The sequence below is a fragment of the Talpa europaea genome, assembly GCF_964194135.1.
Source record: "Talpa europaea genome assembly, chromosome: 6".
Lineage (NCBI taxonomy): Eukaryota > Metazoa > Chordata > Mammalia > Eulipotyphla > Talpidae > Talpa > Talpa europaea.
In genome coordinates, this window is record NC_140072.1 from 112,733,354 (window position 1) to 112,751,724 (window position 18,371).

The 18,371-nt window shown below is 31.9% G+C and overlaps 1 protein-coding gene across 5 annotated transcripts in view; it reads right to left on the reverse strand.

The window, feature by feature from the left end:
* Nucleotides 1-18,371, reverse strand: part of DACH1 (dachshund family transcription factor 1) — a gene marked incomplete at both ends in the record, with an annotated part of 401,718 nt that overhangs the window by 30,985 nt on the left and 352,362 nt on the right. For all 5 annotated transcript variants that reach the window (XM_084234754.1, XM_084234752.1, XM_084234753.1 and 2 more), the window contains one exon: nucleotides 7,507-7,658. In XM_084234754.1, the coding sequence (XP_084090880.1) occupies nucleotides 7,507-7,658 (152 nt within the window). The remainder of the gene's footprint in view (nucleotides 1-7,506; nucleotides 7,659-18,371) is intronic.

Consider the following 18,371-nt stretch of genomic DNA (forward strand, 5'->3'; position numbering starts at 1 on the left):
AAAATGTAAGTTCCCTGAAGCAGGGGCACTTTCACTCATTCGGTACTACATGACCAAGACCCAGAGAGTATTTACAATTTATATGAGATATAAAAACATTATAAATAAAAATTATATATGTATATATTACTTGAGATATATATTTAAGAGGTCCAAAACTTAGTGACTAAAGAACACATATTTTTGGAGTTGATCAAAAAGGTTATGAGAAATAGAGAATGATTTTTAAGGGACTATTTGATAGCATTCAAGATCTATAGTAAAAACAATGTACTTATTTATACAACTGATTATGGAATCCTTTTTATATAATTTGATTTTCTATATAATTTGATATTTTATATATAATTTTCATGTTAATTAAAATATAGTAGTAGTCTGATACGTTTAAATAAAATAAGGACATGCAAAATATAGAAAAAATTCTCACATAATATATAAAAAGCATTCATAACTTTTAGGTTACTTTAGGAGATTATTAATATGATTATCAATAAATATTAGAGTTGAAATTTCTATCAATATCAACTCAGCAACACAAAATGTTATCCTGAAGTAGAAAATATTTTGCCTCACATGAATTCTTGTAATAAGTGGATATGAGACAGGATTTTTCAGTGAAATTATAAATAAAAATGGGAGTTGGTACCATTTGCAGATATATTCTAGGATGTGACCCCTTTGCAAGGGGCAACATAAGCAGCTTGGATCAGAAATTTCAACCCCAGCTTGACTTTGAAGCCAAGAGTTATGAACCCTTAGTTCAGCCCACTAAGGTAGCATTGTCCTGACACAATTTTATTCTCTTTTCAAGCACATATAAACTATTTTATATTTGTTATATGAGTCACTGAATTTCCCAGTTATTTCTTGTGATATAAAAGAAGTTTTAGGATTTCTACGTGACACTTCACCCCTCCCCACTCTTTTGTTTTTTAACAATAAAGTGTAGTCGGTAAGGAAACTGCCATCTTAATTCAGCAACATTCCTGTGTATGTTTCTTCTTCATCAGGAACAAACAATTAGTAACAAATGAAAGAGATCATTACATCAAGTGCCCTTTTAGATCACCCCAATTAAAACTTTAGTTTAGCTGTATTTTAATTCTAAGATACCAAATTCTAATTTTCTGCTCTGATTGCTCTTGTTGACTTATCTTTGAAAGATGTACTCTCTGTGCAATGTCTAGAGATTATTTAGCAAGATGCCAATGTTGGCACCACTTAATGTGTTGATTGGTTGTATTATCAGTAGCTGTTTAAAATAAATTACTATTAAACTATTATTGTCCTTGGCTGACAAAACACAATATTTTGGTGTTCTTTAAATATGAAACAATCATTATGAATAAACATGTTGAATAATGTTAAACTGCAACTCTAATTTGTGTAATTTTATATTAATATTGTTATAAAATATGAAGCTAAGAGAATTTGTGTTTACTGTTTCCTTTTGCTACAGTTGCTGCTAATATTGCTAATGGTAATACATTACCTATTCCTGCTGATTATATCTGAAAAATATTAGCTTTTAGGATACAATACCCTCTAGGGACTCCTTATAAGCTATATAAAATTAACTTTCATTTTTAGACTTTAAATCAGTGCACATCAGTAGGAGTTCAGTGTGAACAAAAATCTGCACTATAGCCAAACTGATGCATATGCAAAATTATGTTATTGCCCCTGACAGCTTTGCAAAAAAAAACACTTAAATTTCAATACAGCAGGGGACTGGGAAAAGCAATAGCAAGTAGTGTTCACATCTACAAATCATTAGGAAACCATTTAACCATCAGTGTTAATGTACTTTCAGATTTGTGTGACTTTTTTAAGTTTCTCAGGTAGATCACAATAAATGTTGATTCTCATGAGGACATGAACTATTGGGCAAGATTTTGTGATGATAATATGAACACGACAGTAAACAACCAAGGTTTAAAAGTTGAATTTTTCTCCAAGAGAAGGCCAATTTTCATGATGATGAGGTTGGACAACGATAAACTATGTCCAATATATTTTATTTAAATTTCTTTCATGGCACAGTAATTGTAAGAGATAATGATTGTTTGGCTTCAAATTTCTTTTCCTATAAGTGAGGCATAATGATTGTCACAATACACTACTGTTTTTATCTAAAATATGACTACCATGTAAATTAAATTATTTTTATCATTTTTAGAGAATGAGTCTATGTCTATATATAATTTGTGTGTGTGTGTGTGTGTGTGTGTGTGTGTAGACTCTTGGAGGTGCTTTTGACAAAATGTAGATGTAGATAAATTATTTCCAGTTAGATCCTAGAGTTAAACGTTACTTGTTCCATATTCATATGCAATATAATATTATTTCAGAATCAGAAGATAAACAAGATTCATCAAATATCTCTGAATGTCATGAAAAATTGTGTGGTTCTAATAGAGTACAATACCGTACTTGAAGGGGATTTTAGCTATTGCCTATTCTAACTAACAAAACCTTTTTAGAAAACCAAATCAGGGATCAGATGACATGCCCAAATCCTAAACTAGTGAATTGACTAAGCTTACATCAGAACTCCTTGGCTATTTAATCTTTTTTAATGTATTTTTTAACGTTTCTTTCCAAGATGAGAGGAATAGAGTTTCTTGAAACCAGGAACTTTCATAGACAGAAGAAAAAACAATGTCAACTGATATATTTTCAAAGAATTCTTGTAAAAAAAGATACAACTATAATTGGTTTAATGCTAATGTTATTCTCCAAAGCCAATCAATAATGAAGTTCTTGTCAAAAGCACCTTCTGGTATAAGTTTTTTCTGTGATTCATATGATCGTGTGTAATAATATGGGAACATGAGCAATCAACCCTCCACTACCATTGTGTTACCTTATTCAATTGGTTTATTCACCTCCATTTTCTCATTTGTAAAATGATGTTCAGAAAGCTAGTAAGAGGGAGACGGTTGTCTCAGTATCAGAATTTATAGTCCCGCTTCTCTGACTTCCACCGAAAGCAGAAGAACGAGTGACTGAAACAACCACCAAAGGTGAGTGATTTAATCAATAATCCCTATTAAAAAAACTCAAAACTGGTTAAGAGAGAGTCTGTGTTGATCAACATACTGATGGTGTGTTCAGAGAGGTCACGGAAGCACGTGTCCCTTCCCATATCTCTCAATCTAGACACTGATGGCTGCTCTTGAGTTATATTCTTTAAAAATGAACTGAGAACCTAGTAAATAACATGTTTTCTGAGTCTGTGGGTTACTTTAGCAAATTAATTTTGAGCAAGCAGAGGGGTTGGGCAAAACTCTGCTTTATAGTCAGAAACAGAGTTTACATCTACACTTACCACTGGCAGCTAAAATGAGAGCTTGGACTGTCTTGTGTGACTAAACTCTTAACTTGTGGGGTCTGATATTATCTCTAGGTAAGACATCCACCTGGGTTTGCAGAACTGTTTAGTGTGGGAAAACTGTCCTAATTTGATGATCAGAAGTGTCAGAGGTGGTGTGATAGCAGGGTATTGGGAGTAGAGGAGACACCCAGGAGTGTTTCCCATTATAATGACACATTAAGGTAGTTCAATAAATATTACCTTTACTATTATTATTGTCATTGTTGCATATAACACAAATTAATAAATATGGTAAACAGTGCAGCTTTGAAGTGACTAATGATTTCTTTTTTTCATCTTTGGAAACCATGTAGAATATTGGCTATAGTTTACTGTATTTTAATGATCTCTGTTTACAAATTGATGATAGTAACAAAGGAGGAGAAAGCATAATACATAATCATGGTTAAAGGTAAAAATATATCATGTAAAACCAATATATCTGATCTTGATCTAGCCTTATTTTTTAAGTCAATGTATTATTTCATTTTTTCTTGAAAACTTTTTTTTCTAACTCTATAGCTTAACACTATTATACTTGAAATTATGTACTAATAATGCAAATAAAAAACCTTATAATTTCTCTTAAAATTAAAATGCATAAGATTATTGTCATGACATAGAAATATGAAGACTGGGAAATATATAATCATAGTATGTTAGGCTTTACACTAAGTCTAATTCTTCATTTTCTTGCCTCAAAAGCAAAACCAGAGACTACTTCTTACAATTATAGTTGGATTATATTTATTAGATCATGGTGACTCAATCTGGTTAACACAATTCACTGCGGTTTCAATATTCCTTTTAGACCTTCCTTGATTGTTTCATTTCTCCATATAGGCAAACCTTGGTAACTAAACTCCTACTATATATTCCTTCATGGCATATGTCTTCAATGATAAACTCATAATTAATTACATTGCTGATTTTCTATACTTACTTTATATTTCTTATTTTTACTTAATTACCTATTCTTGATTTAATATTTTTAAATTATTATAAACAATCCTGTAATAAAATAAACAATGAGAAGTATTTTCTCTCAACCTTATGTAATTAGGTTCTACTTATGGTTTTAGCATGAAAGCTCAGACTGAGAATAGCAGTTAAATTTCTGCTTAGAATGTATTTAAATGGTAGTAAATGCTTAAAAGTATCATATCCAGTTAGTTTTGATGCTAAAATTCTACTTTCCTCACCAAAAATCTCACAGGAGTCTCTTCAGGGACATATTTGAATGCAAAAGTCATAATGAAAGATTATTCAGATTGAAAAAAAATGCATTAAAAGTCAATCTGTAAAAGTCTTAATCAAAATCTAGAATATAGTTATATCATTCACTAATGTGAAATCTCTACAGCTTAGTGTAGATTTATTTATTCATTATTATTTTTAATCTCTGAAACAGTCAAGTTTATAACTTCCGGATTAGTAAAGATTGGGTGCTTAGATGTATATTTTCAAATATGAGTATAAAGTGTTTTTCTACATGTCCTCCTTTAAAACACAAAAAATACATTCATCATAATTAAATTTTGATACTGGTGTCATTTGCAGCAACCATTACAAATTTTAAAATTGAGAATTATCAAAGTATAGAACATCATAAAATTACACTATTGAATATTAAAATAATAATTTCTTAAACATTATTGTGAAGGATCTTTGAATCATTACTTGTAGAAAAAACAGATTTTATATACATTAAATTTAAGTATTGTCCATTGTCTTAGGCTTAATGAAAAGAGTACATATGCATTGATAAATGTTCACTTTCAGATCTGGAATTGTAGGATTTGAAAAATATAAAGTTCAACAAAATTCTTTGTTACTACTATTCTGATAAAATACCTCTAAAGCAAATATGGACCTTTAAACTTACCATAGAAAAAGTATGTTACCATTTTGAAACAGAAAGCAAAGAACCCCATTATATGTAATTGAAATTGCAGAGGAAATTGAGGTAGGCAGAATGTAATTACCCAAATTAGAATTTGGACAAAAAGCACATTTTATACCATATGTCCAATCAGTCATACTATTTAAACATTCGTTGGGATTCCTAAGCAATTACTATAAGTCAATAAATGTGACAATAATAAAAGAAAAGCACTTAAGACCTTCTGTAAAATAATGTCAAAATATTAATGAACATAAATCCAGTATGAATGCTTGTATATGTACATGTATGTCTTGCGTGTGTATTACTGGGCATGGAACTCAGTAAGATCTTTAATATCTATTTTACCTAATGTACACAGATGTACATGGCCATATACATGTAGATATCTTAAATATATTTAATAAATATATACACATATATATGTAAGATTAAGTGGAGAAGTAAATCTTATTTTTAATGATGTGTTCACATAGTTCATGTTCTAACATTATTGGATTCGTATCCCTATGATGATTTGGAACTAGAAATAAATAATCTAGTTTGTCTTGACTATTGTCCTATCATCAACTCTTGCTAAAATATGTTCTCAAGGCTTATGGTTAGAGAGTATTTTAAATCTAGAGACACCATAATAAAATAAATTATTTGTATAAAATCTGTACATTTTAGAACTGAGATTTTCTTATCTTCCTTGATTTACTTTTTTTGAAAGAAATAATTACAACTTAATGTAAACTTCAAATATGGAAAACATTTCCAGTCTGGGTATAACAGGCCTGGTGGATGAATAGTATTAGAGAGTATTGACTTAGAAATGTGATGTTAACATATAATGCCAGAATCTATGTATAAAGCCATTCTTCTAATGAGCAGGGTGGTTTGTGTGGATGAAACTCAGAAATGTTTTCTCTGCTGAAACTGGAATTTTCGTTAGAGTGGATATGTACACATAGAATGCCTAACTTTTTCTTTGCTTTAAATGGAGTCATATAGATAAGAAAACAAATTTTTCCCCTACTTTTAAGAGTAAATTCAGAAACATTTGGGGGATATTTTTTGAAGGATTTAACAAAATTTAATTTAACAAAAGATAACCATTAAGAACTTGATCTCATAGAAAACAATAATATGGGTCAAATTTGGGGTAAAAAAAGTCCTATATTTTAAAATACAATCAATGATTTGGCCTTGATTAAATTTAGGTTAGACTGATGATTTATTTCAATTACTGAGATATAAAACATTAAAGTTGAATACAGTTCCAGAGACTCTAATTACATTAGTATTAAAAATGCCATATTAATAGATGAGAAGATATGTTACATTAAAGGCCTTCTGCTACGTCCTTGGAGAGGTAAATAAAATTAATTACATTTCTCCTGGGAGAAAGTTTAATATAGTAGGAAATGTGTACAGAAAAGTATCACTAAGGAAGGAATGCTAGAGTAAAAATTAAAAATAAATACCAGTGCATTATCTGCAAGCACATTCTTACTAGTAGCTACTCCAAATATGGAGTAGATGGCAAAAATCTCCATCTGGGTTCCACATGATCACTTCATGTGTGGGCAAGAAAATTCTGCTTTCTTTTATCCCAAACACTCTTAATATTTTGGCTCCATGCTCTATGTTATTGTTAACTGCAAGTATTTTTGATTCATAATGTACTGTACGTAAAATATACATCCTGGGGACTACATAGGAAATCCGTGGAAAGTTTTGTATAGCTTTTTGAAGTCTATTCTTTGAAGAAACCTTATTAACTGAAACAAACTTATGAAAGAAGGGATTTTTTTTAATTCTTTTATATTAGACACATTTTAAGTGACTAAACATATCATTTCCTCACTGGAAGGCCGGCAGTTTAAAAATAACTAAATATTTATTAGAACTGGTGTGCTGTCATTTAGTAAATCACACAAACCTAAACAGTTAGATTCCTCCCATTAATAGGCTACAACTAGAGCATTTAAGCAGAACGGTTTTTAAAATATCCATGTCATTTTCATCTAAGTTTTTATTTTGCCAGAACACTATTTTTGAGCATTTCTAGACCAATTTGATTACTGTAGCAATTTTCAAATCTTAAATTGCTAGAAAAAGTTCAACACCATGGTTCAGTCAATCTCATGAACGGATTAAGTTAGAAAGGGATGAATTTGGTGAAAATCTAAAACTGGACCTTCTGTGTTCCTTTCTTCCAGATTGCAAAAAGGCCTACCTGTATGTTGGTCAGAAGGGTCTCTATGGAAGACAATCCATCAGGAAAGAGAAAAGGAGATGGGAAACCTGGAGGTAGTGGTTGTCCATGGCCAGCTAGAGAAAGTTTGTCAAGGCTGTCTCTTGCTGTTGGTGTGGAAAGCGGGGTCTCATCTGTATGTGATTGAAACAAAAATATAGAACAAGTTACGCTTGTCTGTTTTTATTAGACCTCAGTAATGGCTTCCCTAGTGGTTTCCAGAACATTTATTGCAAATTGGTTCCTGCTATCAGGAGAAAATGCTTTCTGCTGAATTTTCTTTAATGAAAAAGCTGTGGAGATACAACAAGATAACATTAATGAGTAACTTTATAAGCCTTTTAAATGCAGTCTCTAATGAGACTGAGTTTACAGTGCCATAGAATCTTTTTAAAACAAATATTATCTCATATATAGTTGTGATAATATATTCAGGCTGCCTTTATGGGCACCTTCCCAATTATCTCATTTTAGTCTATTCTATTTGGATTGACAATAGAATATTTCTAGAGCATCATATAAGAGAAATGCTTTGGATATTAGTATGTTTCCCAATTAACCCTTCCTTCATATCAAATTTTTGTTCAAATATATTCTTAATCTACAAAAGAATGTACAACATTTGTCCATATCTGAAAAGAAATAGTAAAATGCAAAACTGTTCTTTCTAAAACATAATTGAATTGTTCAATGTCATTGAAATTAAAGATTTAATTCCTTTGGCCATAAATATCTTTTAACTTTATGTTAAAAAATAGCATTTTGTACATGAAAAAGTAATCTAAGGAAAGGATAATAAAATACAAATTTCACAACAATATTAGATTAGAAAATAAAATATAAAACCTTAGATAAATTAGCCTTTACTTTTTTTAATAATTTTTTTTAATATTAGTAGCAGTTATTTTCTTTTTTTAAGGATTTTTATTTATTTATAAAAGAACTGGGGTACAGGCCAGAGGCACAGGAGGGTGACAGAATTCACCAGAGACAGAGCGGGGAGCAGAACAAGCAGATGACCGAAGATACTGCTGAGGGGAGCAGCGGGCAAGGCAGGAGAGGTCTGCCACGCTACGTGGGTTTTTCCCTGGCTGGCCAGGATTCGAACCTGTGCTGCAGAGGCTTTGGATTGCTTCACAGTGCAGTGCTCAACCCACTGTGCCACCGGGAAGGCCCAAGCCTTTACTTTGTTTATTGAATATTTCAACATCTAATTAGAGAGATGATCAGATACAGATGCTTTTTATTCTCACAGTAATTCTCTCCACTGTTCTTTACTATTTAAACATCTTCACGATTTTACTTTTGATAGATACAAATTATAGCATATTTTAGTTCACTGTGTCATACAGAAAATTTCATTTATGGCAGAATTCTCCATTTTATATTATTTTCCTATTTCACCCCAGGAAAATTAATCAGAGCAAAGTATTTGCACAGCCCTGATAGTATCTCTCAATTTTTCAAGTAGCTAAAAACTTTAGCACATTTGCATTTATGGTTATAATTTGATTTCACCATTTTCCTTGATCATTCCTTTATTTTTCAGTACAACACCAATCCACATAACACATTCTGCAATAACCTTTCTCTGGAGCAAAAATATTATGGTAGTTGCCATACTTTCCCTGTCTCTAATGTCAGAACATGTTAAACTCATCTCCCTCACCTTTTCACATTTCTAGGTAATGAACTAAAAGGAAAGAAATGTTGGGGAGGGGCGTAATGGACATAAGACCTTCTATTAATTGTACTCCTCTCAGGCTCATGTCTCACTCCTCTGCAGTTTCTCCTTTACTCCCTCTTCTGTTTACTTACTGACAGATGATCTGAGCCAGAAAGTACTAGAAGCAGAAGTGGAGTAAGCAGCTAAAGTAGGACTCATTGTGTCTTTTTTTTTTTTAATTGCACTTGTCACCAGGGTGACAGTGAGGGGTAGGGCTACTGCATGGCTAATGTGATCAAGGTGATCTTGGACATCATTTACTTAGCTGTCATAAATTACTCCTCCAGACCAAGGCTGCTAGTGTTTTCTCATAATAGCTCTGAAAAGGTGCTTGTTAAACATCTCTGTGCATGTGAAATTGTTTAAGAATGAGAGCAATATTTTTAGATCAGCATCACCTTTGCTGTCACATGTTAAAGAAAATGTAGCTTAATAGATCATGGTGATAATAATTGCTTGTCTCTTCAAGAAATGCTTAGATCCAGATGACCACCTGAGTTTGCTTTCAGCTTTACAGTCTATGACTCCACAACACTTTAAGGTTATCTAAGAAAAAAGCATCATATGTATGTACACACACACACACACACACATTTGATTATAAGTCCCATTATCCACATGACTATTTAACTTCAATACATTCATACTTGACTGTGATGCCTGTTGTATGAATTCATTCATTAAATCACTCTCCATGCATGCATTTGTGTAGTCAATAGCTACTTAACATGAACACTGTATAAGGTACTGAGAATAAAATGCTGAAAACACAATCTGCAAGTCTCAAAAAGTTCATTCATCTATACTAGAATCTATTGTTAGGTAGTTAATTACCATAGTTGGTAAAACATTTTATCCTCCATTATTATTCTGTTAACTAAGTCATGTTTCATGTGTTTGTGCATGCACATGTCATGTTTATTTTCTGCAGTTGCTCCAATGGAATATTCTTCTTGGTCCTCATGGTTTCAATTATATGTGAATAGATTATCATTTGGTATAAACTCAACTAGTGTCATTCACTTATCACTTTACATACTAGAGATACTAAGTTATTTTAACTCAGCCTCTAATTAAGAAAAGTCTAATTTTAAGACTGCCTATGAAATGGAAGTGATTATTAAGATAGACATATGTTTTCAAAAAGAAGACAAAGATCAAACAAACACAACTTTTTTTTTTTTTACTATCTAAGGAAAAGCTTACATCTATGGCAATTAACATTATAAAAAGTTTCATTTAGTCTTCCTACAAAGACAGTAAAATTGAGAACATAGTTCTTCCTTCTGAATTAATAGTGACCTTCTATACCCTAACTATTCTAAGATTAAAGCAAAAATTTGAGAGGCCAGACAATGTGGAAGATAATTTTGTGGTCACATAATCTGCATTGAATTCAAACAGTGAATGATGATGAAACACAAATTCACAAACACCTTTTTCAATCTGATATATCTGAACAGATTTTTTTAATGAATGTTATCGTTTAAAATAGTTGCCTTGTCAGATGCTATGATCTCCGGATAACTGTAGCATTTGCAATGTCATCTGATTTTTTCCCTTATTTTATATCCTTATTTACATAAGGATTTATTTCCTTATATTTTATTTTTAAATAATTTAAACTTACGGAAAAGTTGCAAGAACTGTAAAAAAAATTCCTCTAGACCCCTGTTGTGGGTTGATTGGAACTGCTTCCCTCTCCCCATTTTATGTATGTCCATGCCTAATACACATAAATTAGTAATGTTAGCTTGCTTGGAAAAAGGGTCTTTAATTAGAGATGCTATTAAATTAAGAGTCTTGGGCTCATCATGATGAGGGTGGAGGTCATCATGAGGGGCTCTAAATTCATTGATAATTATTCTTATAAGAGAAAGACAGAGAAATGATTGAGAGAGAGAAAGAGAGGAGAAAGAAGTAAAGCGAAGGGAGACAAACAAATTTTACAGCCCAGCTCAAGGCATGCTAACAGCTACCAGAAATTAGAAGAGGTGGAACAGAATCTTGGAAGCAGTTCATCCCTACTGAAACCTTCATTTTAGACTCCTGACCTCCAGAACAGTGAGAAAACAAATTTTTATTGTTTTAAGTCACCAAGATTGTTTTAAATTACTGATAGCAACCTTAGGAAATAAATTCAAATCCTTACTCAAATTCACCAATTGTTGACATTTTGCCACATTTGTATATTAATTATTTTTCTGTCTCTTTCTATCTTGTTCTATGTGTGTAGGTATGTGTGTTTGAACCATCTTCCCCTTTCAATTATTAAGACTTCACTGCATATTTCAAAGACATACTCTTCCGTGACCACAATATAAAATCAACAAAAATAACATATACAGATAATGCTATAATTCAGTCAAGAGTACATATTCTAATTCTGTTATCTGTGAGTTGTTTTATTATAAAGAGTAACATATGAAATAAGTATTTTGATGTATTTGGTGAGAACTTATGGAGTATTTTCTCTGAGCATGTCGTAGGTATGTAGTAGCTTTTAAGATGACCTTTGATGAGTTTTCCCTCATGTTATTCACATCCTGTCTAGACCCTTTCCTAGTCTGAGTTAAACCTAGCAAAGGCATACAACACATGATGTACGTGTTCTTTCATGATTCACTTATAAGAGTGTGTTTCCTTTTCTCTCTCTCTCTCCCTCCCTCCCTCTCTCTTTTTTCCCCTCCCTCCCTGCTTTTTCCCTTACTTTACTCCCTCCTTTCCTCTGTCATCAGGTAGAAGTTAGATGAATGGAAGATGAATCTCCCTGACCAGTCAAGTCTTTAGATAAGGAAGATAGTTTTAGATAAGGCAGGTGCTACCCAGACAACATGACTGCAACCTTATGAGCAATCTTAAGAGTCAGTTACATTACATTGTCCTTTATTCTTTTGCAGGCCAGAGTTGTGGGGGGTGAGAGGGTTCACCAGAGACAGAGTAGGGAACAGAACAGGCAGATCAACTGAAATACACTGCTGAGGGGAGCAGCGGGTGAGTCAGGAGAGGTCTGCTGCGCCATGTGGGTTGCTCCCTGGCTGGGGATCGAACTCATGCTGCAGTGGCTGTGGTGAGTCTCATAGGTTGCGTCTTAACCCCTTCTACCACCAGGAAGGCCCTGTCCCTTATTCTTGATGCACAGAAATTATGATGTTTTAAATGTTTGCTGCCTTATGCCATTAGGTTTTGATTTAACCACTCAGGTACACATAATTAAACAGGGTATAATACTTTTTTAGCATATTTTAGGAGATGTAAGGAAAGATGGCTTAGCTCCAGTTTCTATCAGCCACTGCAAACATGTAACAATCTCTTCAGGCTTAAATTTCCTTGATTAAAAAAAAAAAAAAGCAGTAGATATAATTCAATGTTACCTCAATACAGGTAAATAAATAAATTTTAAAAATAAATTTAAAATCTAGCAGGTTCAAAGAGAAAAACACTAATATCAGTCAAATATAAAATTCCAAATTTCCTATTATTTCTCATAAAAGTTCATAACAATTATTTAAGTGGAGTTTTATTCCATATTGACATGACAGTGATACTACATTAGTTTGGAATCAGAATTTTAATGCTTTATTATAAATGCCAATAATTTATGGAAATCTAGGCAATAAATGAAAAAGAATGTGTCCCACAAAAACAAAATTCCAAACCATACTATCGATTATTGAAGTATACAAACTCCATTATATAAAGATTCTTAAATTATCTTCCTTCATTTTATCATTTAGAAAATATTTCAACTGAAATCTCCCAACACTTGAGATGGCAAATTAGATGCACTGAAGGGGCTCATTTTCTTTGGAAAATAGAAAACATTTTCAAAAGCTGCATTAACTAGTATACTATTTTTTTAAATACTCCATATATATATATATATATATATATATGGGACTAGCTGTTATACCAGTTCCCAAAAGAGCTCTTGTTAGTTTTAAATTCCTAAGAAAGAGCAGTTATTAACTTTAAAGTATCCTTCCTTGTATTTCAATTCACTTAAAAGGAACTACAGGTATTTCCTAAAGGAAAATAGAATAGCATATTTACATTTAACAAATAGATTCATCTTTTCATCAGAAAAAATCTACTTATTAACAAGTTATGTGATAACTATAATGACAATCATAACAATAAATTAATAATAAATTAACATCAATTATAATAATAGACAAAGAGAAATCAGAAATGGAAGAGAATGCTCTTAAAAATCCCAAATTAATAAAGTATGAAAAAAGAGATATTTCAATCTCATCATTTCACTTTTCACTCCATTCATATTTTAAATCATTTATCAATAAATGACTATCAGTAAGATTGATGTTCTGTAAGACAAACTTTTCCCCCTCCAATCTTATCAAACATAACAATTTAGCAGGATATCCTAAGGAACAATGTTGTTTAAAAAAATAATAGCCCTCTACTTTTAAAATGTTTTCTTTCCTGTTAATGAAGTCTAACTCAGTTGTTATTTTCATAACTAATCCCTTTGGGTTTGAATCATATATTCTCTTTCAAGTGTGTGTGTGTGTGTGTATGTGTGTGTGTCTTTTTGTCTCCACTCTCTTTTATTACATCATAAATTCCAGGTACAAAAATACTCACCTTTAGAGAGCCATATATCCTACGGGTAGTCACATTTATTTATCTTCATGTGAAATAGAGAGTAGTATTTTAAAATGGAAAAATATCCATACTTAATATTTACAGATGAAGTATGAATTAGCATGAATTTACTAATGCTATACTAGCAAAGTAAGAAAAAATGTTGACAGAATTATAGAGAATATGGTACTTTCTCCCCAGAAGTGAATAATTATAAAAATATTTTTCTTAGTCATTTTGATAAATTTCCTTCATAATTGTATGAAAAGTTAAATTTATTAGCATATTTGTAAACTCATCAAACATATTATTCAACTGGAGTAGAGGCATGAGTAACTGAAATAAATAAGGATTTGTATTTAAAAATTTACAATATAGGAAGACATAAAATGCAGTTCATTTAAACTGAATTCATTCATAATCTCAATCCTGGTTCAATTCTACTCTAGTCTTTCTGGGTTTAATTTGGCAATAGAAACAACTCATAAAATTGAATAAAGTGATCCTAAAATGTATTCTTGTAGCAGAAAATGGTAACCTAAGTTTTTTTTCTTATTTTCATTTTCTCTGAAGATAAGGCATTCTGAAATATATTAAATTTATTTGCATCACTTTTATGTATCTATTCCAATTCTTATAAAATATCCAGCCAGAGGTATCATGAAATAAGGCTTATTTCCAACATCTAATTTTAACAGCATCTTACAAATTCTGAATTTAAGATGACAGGATAAATTTTTATAAAATTGCCACCTTAATGTGACACAGCAGTGGCAAAATGAAAAGCAATATCAGGTTAGATTCAGAAAGTATGAGTTCAAGTTCAGGTTCTACCAAGTACTAGAAAATAATGGAATAAATAATTTATTTCATATTATATGAGAACCATTTATTAAAAAGATGATTAAAAACTCAAAGGATATAGTTTAAATACAATTAGATTTTTTATGAAAGTACTTTGTAAAATATAAAATAAATTATAAAGTATAACTGAATGAATACATAACAAATAAGTAAATCTACACAAATTTCCATCTTAAACCTGGCTTCAAAGGGCTGTAACAGAGGGAATTCTGTTCTTTTACCATAAGCCTGTGGATTTATGTTATATCACAGAGGCTTGTAATGATGAACTACAATGTTAATAACAAAATTATTATTATACATTATTAAAGTTGCTGTATACAAACTGAGACTGAGTTAATTTGGTGAATAGTTAAAATTAACTATGATAAATATAACTTTTCTTGAGAATGGCAAAAGAGTATGAATGTGTTTATGAACCAGATAACCTAAAAGAAATAGATAAGCTGACTTAGACAAAAAGAAGAAAATACAGATTTGGGGGAAATAGACTATGAGGAGCTTCATATGAGCTTCGCTGAATATACTTGAAGAAGTATTAGAACTTTGGATTTTGAGTTTGTGTGAATGAAAATAAACATGCAACATGGGGATGAGATCACTGTAAATGCACATCTGTCAGGATGATACAGGTAAGCTATAAAGTAGGTCAAACCCACAGTTCTGCCTAATTTGACATATGAAGTATTTATTGCGCACATATGCAACTTTCATCTTGATCAATGTTTCTTAACTTTGGAGTAGTTCAACTTTCAGATGTTGATGAAAGTTAGAGGACACTCCAAAAAGGAATAAAGAGGAAATGGAGTCTCAGCTTCCAAACATGAAGTAAACAATCATCAACGTGTGTTGAAATAATATGGGAATAAAATAAAGTGAGGCCAAAGCTGGAGAAGGACAGAACTCACAAAGAAAGAAAGTTTCTGTTAACCCCAAGGTTATACTACATTCATGATAGTAAAACAAAAATACTATCTACTGGAAAGAAAACCACTCTATGGGTTATACACAATTTCACAGACATTATCCTCAGATAGGAGGAATCTCTAGGAATGTAGAAAAATATATATGATTTGTAATATCAATTAGTTTATTGTCAGAGATTGATTCAAATAGTACCCAGTGGTTGGAAAAAAAGTTATTTAGATGATGCCAAGTTGAGAGCAAGGAAGAAAAATAAAATCTTCAAGGCTGGGTGCATTAGAAATGGACACTGGATACAGGGAAAGATTTTAAAAGGAGGTCAGGAGGTTGTATGAAGAAACCTCACAGGAATAATAGCTCAAGGAAACAGGGACTGAAAAAGCACTGAAAATACTGAATTTAAAAGGAGGAAAGATATTTTCTACCATTATTCTCAAAAGAAAACTCAGTTTCTGCCTATTCTATATTTTTATTTCAAAAATCTATGTAGGGGAGAAACTAAATGAAGCTATATGTTAATATGTTTAAGCTTGGTCTTGGCAGCAAACTTATCTAGCTTAACAACTACTTTTGACAACTGAGAAGATAGAATGAATCTATTCATATGTTCATGCAGAGATATTTTTTCCCCTTCCACAACATGTAAATTTTTGCAAAAATGGAATGGTACCAAGCTTTAAACATACACACGCACACACACACGCACAGATTTAATTTTTAAATATTTTGGATTGCTTTCACCCGTTTGTTTATAAAAGTCGTAAGTCGTAAGTGTTTATGAAAGAACTGGTGTAGCTTATGCTCAAAAAGATCCACTTATGCCCTTTCTGTCTTTTCCATGACCCTGTAGGCTTAACCTTATTGCTGATACTGCAAGTGAATATGGGAAAGCATTTATTGAAAGCTGCATAACAGACACAGTTATATTTCCTAGGTTGATGTTTTGCATATCTGCACAGTAGGGCCATTAAGGGTTCTAAGAGCACAACGGAAACAATCATAACATTTGTTTTTAGATGACTGACTCAGGACATGTACACCAGGCTTTATATAGAAACTGTTTTTGTTTTATTAAGGGACTGTTTGCCTGTTAGTGATAACATCATTAAAAATAAATGAAAGGGGGCTGGTAAAATGCTTCCCAAAAGCAGAAACCTAATTAAAGGTGATATGCCTGCTATGAGGCTTTTTTTTTTTTTTCAGGACTCAGAAATAGAACAAGGTTAGTTCTTTCTCATTTTATAAAGCCCAAAGAAGACCTCACAGTAAAACATCACTTCTGATCTAATTTTCTATTTCTGTGTACTTTAATAATCTACTTTACAGTCTGTGCTTGCTCATAGAAAGTGAACTAGTTTTGTTCCTGCAGATAGCTTCTTTATCATGTCATACTGCATGAAGAGAAAATCTGATGGTTCAGCTCAAACAAAAAATGCAGTCTCCTTTGAAAACACATTGTATAGGTTGTAATATATGCAGTAATAATAGTCGAAAGAATGCACACACAAACATTTCATAGTCCTAAAAGACCACTTTTGAAAGCCTGAGTTAATGGTAAAAAACAGTTCCAAATCATGGTTTATAATTTCAGAAAGAAAAAAAAAAAGTAGACCCTTTCATTTGAAGGGGTGGAGTTACTCTAATTTCATGGATGGTGGAAAAAGCAGGAAACTGCATTCCCTTGATAACTCTGCCCTTATTGTGCTGTGACCTTGGCCAATTTACTTAAATTTACATCTGCCAAAAATGAGTTTCTGAAATGTGCTTTGAGAATTTTCGGGGGGTGGGGGGGCAGTTGTCCCATAAATTCAAGGCCTTTTCAAAATTGATATTACTTTAAAAATAAAGAGAAAATGAGGAGCAACCTCAGGCAGCCTGGGTACCGCAGTTGATCCGCTGCCCTCTTCCATGGTTCTGTTTCACTCAGGAGTCTCTAAACCAAAAATGAATCTTTAGCTAAGTGAATAAAACAGAACAATTCTCAAGTTTATCCCTGAACTACTAAATAGTTCTGGTATTGTGGATATTCTGTATGAATTAAATTCTGATTTGCACATGGATTTTAGACTAAAATCATCATGCAATTATAATAAGTAGGAGATCTCTTTGGCAATTATCTGGTAAGAATCACTTTTCAGCCCAAACAAGCCCAATAAGTGAATGATTTAAAGTTTGGCAAGACCAAGTCTGCAAATCCTCATTTTCCTTTTATGGAAAGTTATATTATCTGTTTCGAAGAAACGCAAAGGCAAGAACGATATTTTGAATGACTCCTCAGACGTGCATACCCACAAGCAAACATATATCTCTGGCAACTGGTGAAATTTAATAAACATTATGGGATTTCATGGGTCATAACAAAAATCTGATTGTGATTTAAGGAAAAGGGTCCCCATCTCAAGACAAAGTCAATATTGAAAATATTTAAGAAAGCAAATAAAAATATTTATAGGTCTAATAAAATATATTTGGAGTTGGCTTCAAAATTCTCTGGGAAAGAGGAGGAGTTGGTGGTAGAACATATAATATGGTATTGCCTTTATATGATACTGTTTAAGATGAATGATGGGTAGGACCTTGGACACTGGGGGCTCATTATTCTAACTTTATGCTTGTTGGAAAATAAAATGTTCTAAAATAAAACTTATAGCACAAAAAGAATACCATTCAGTAAAAATGCATTTAAGTCATTCCTCTTTCAAAAAGTCAGAGGGATGGTATAATG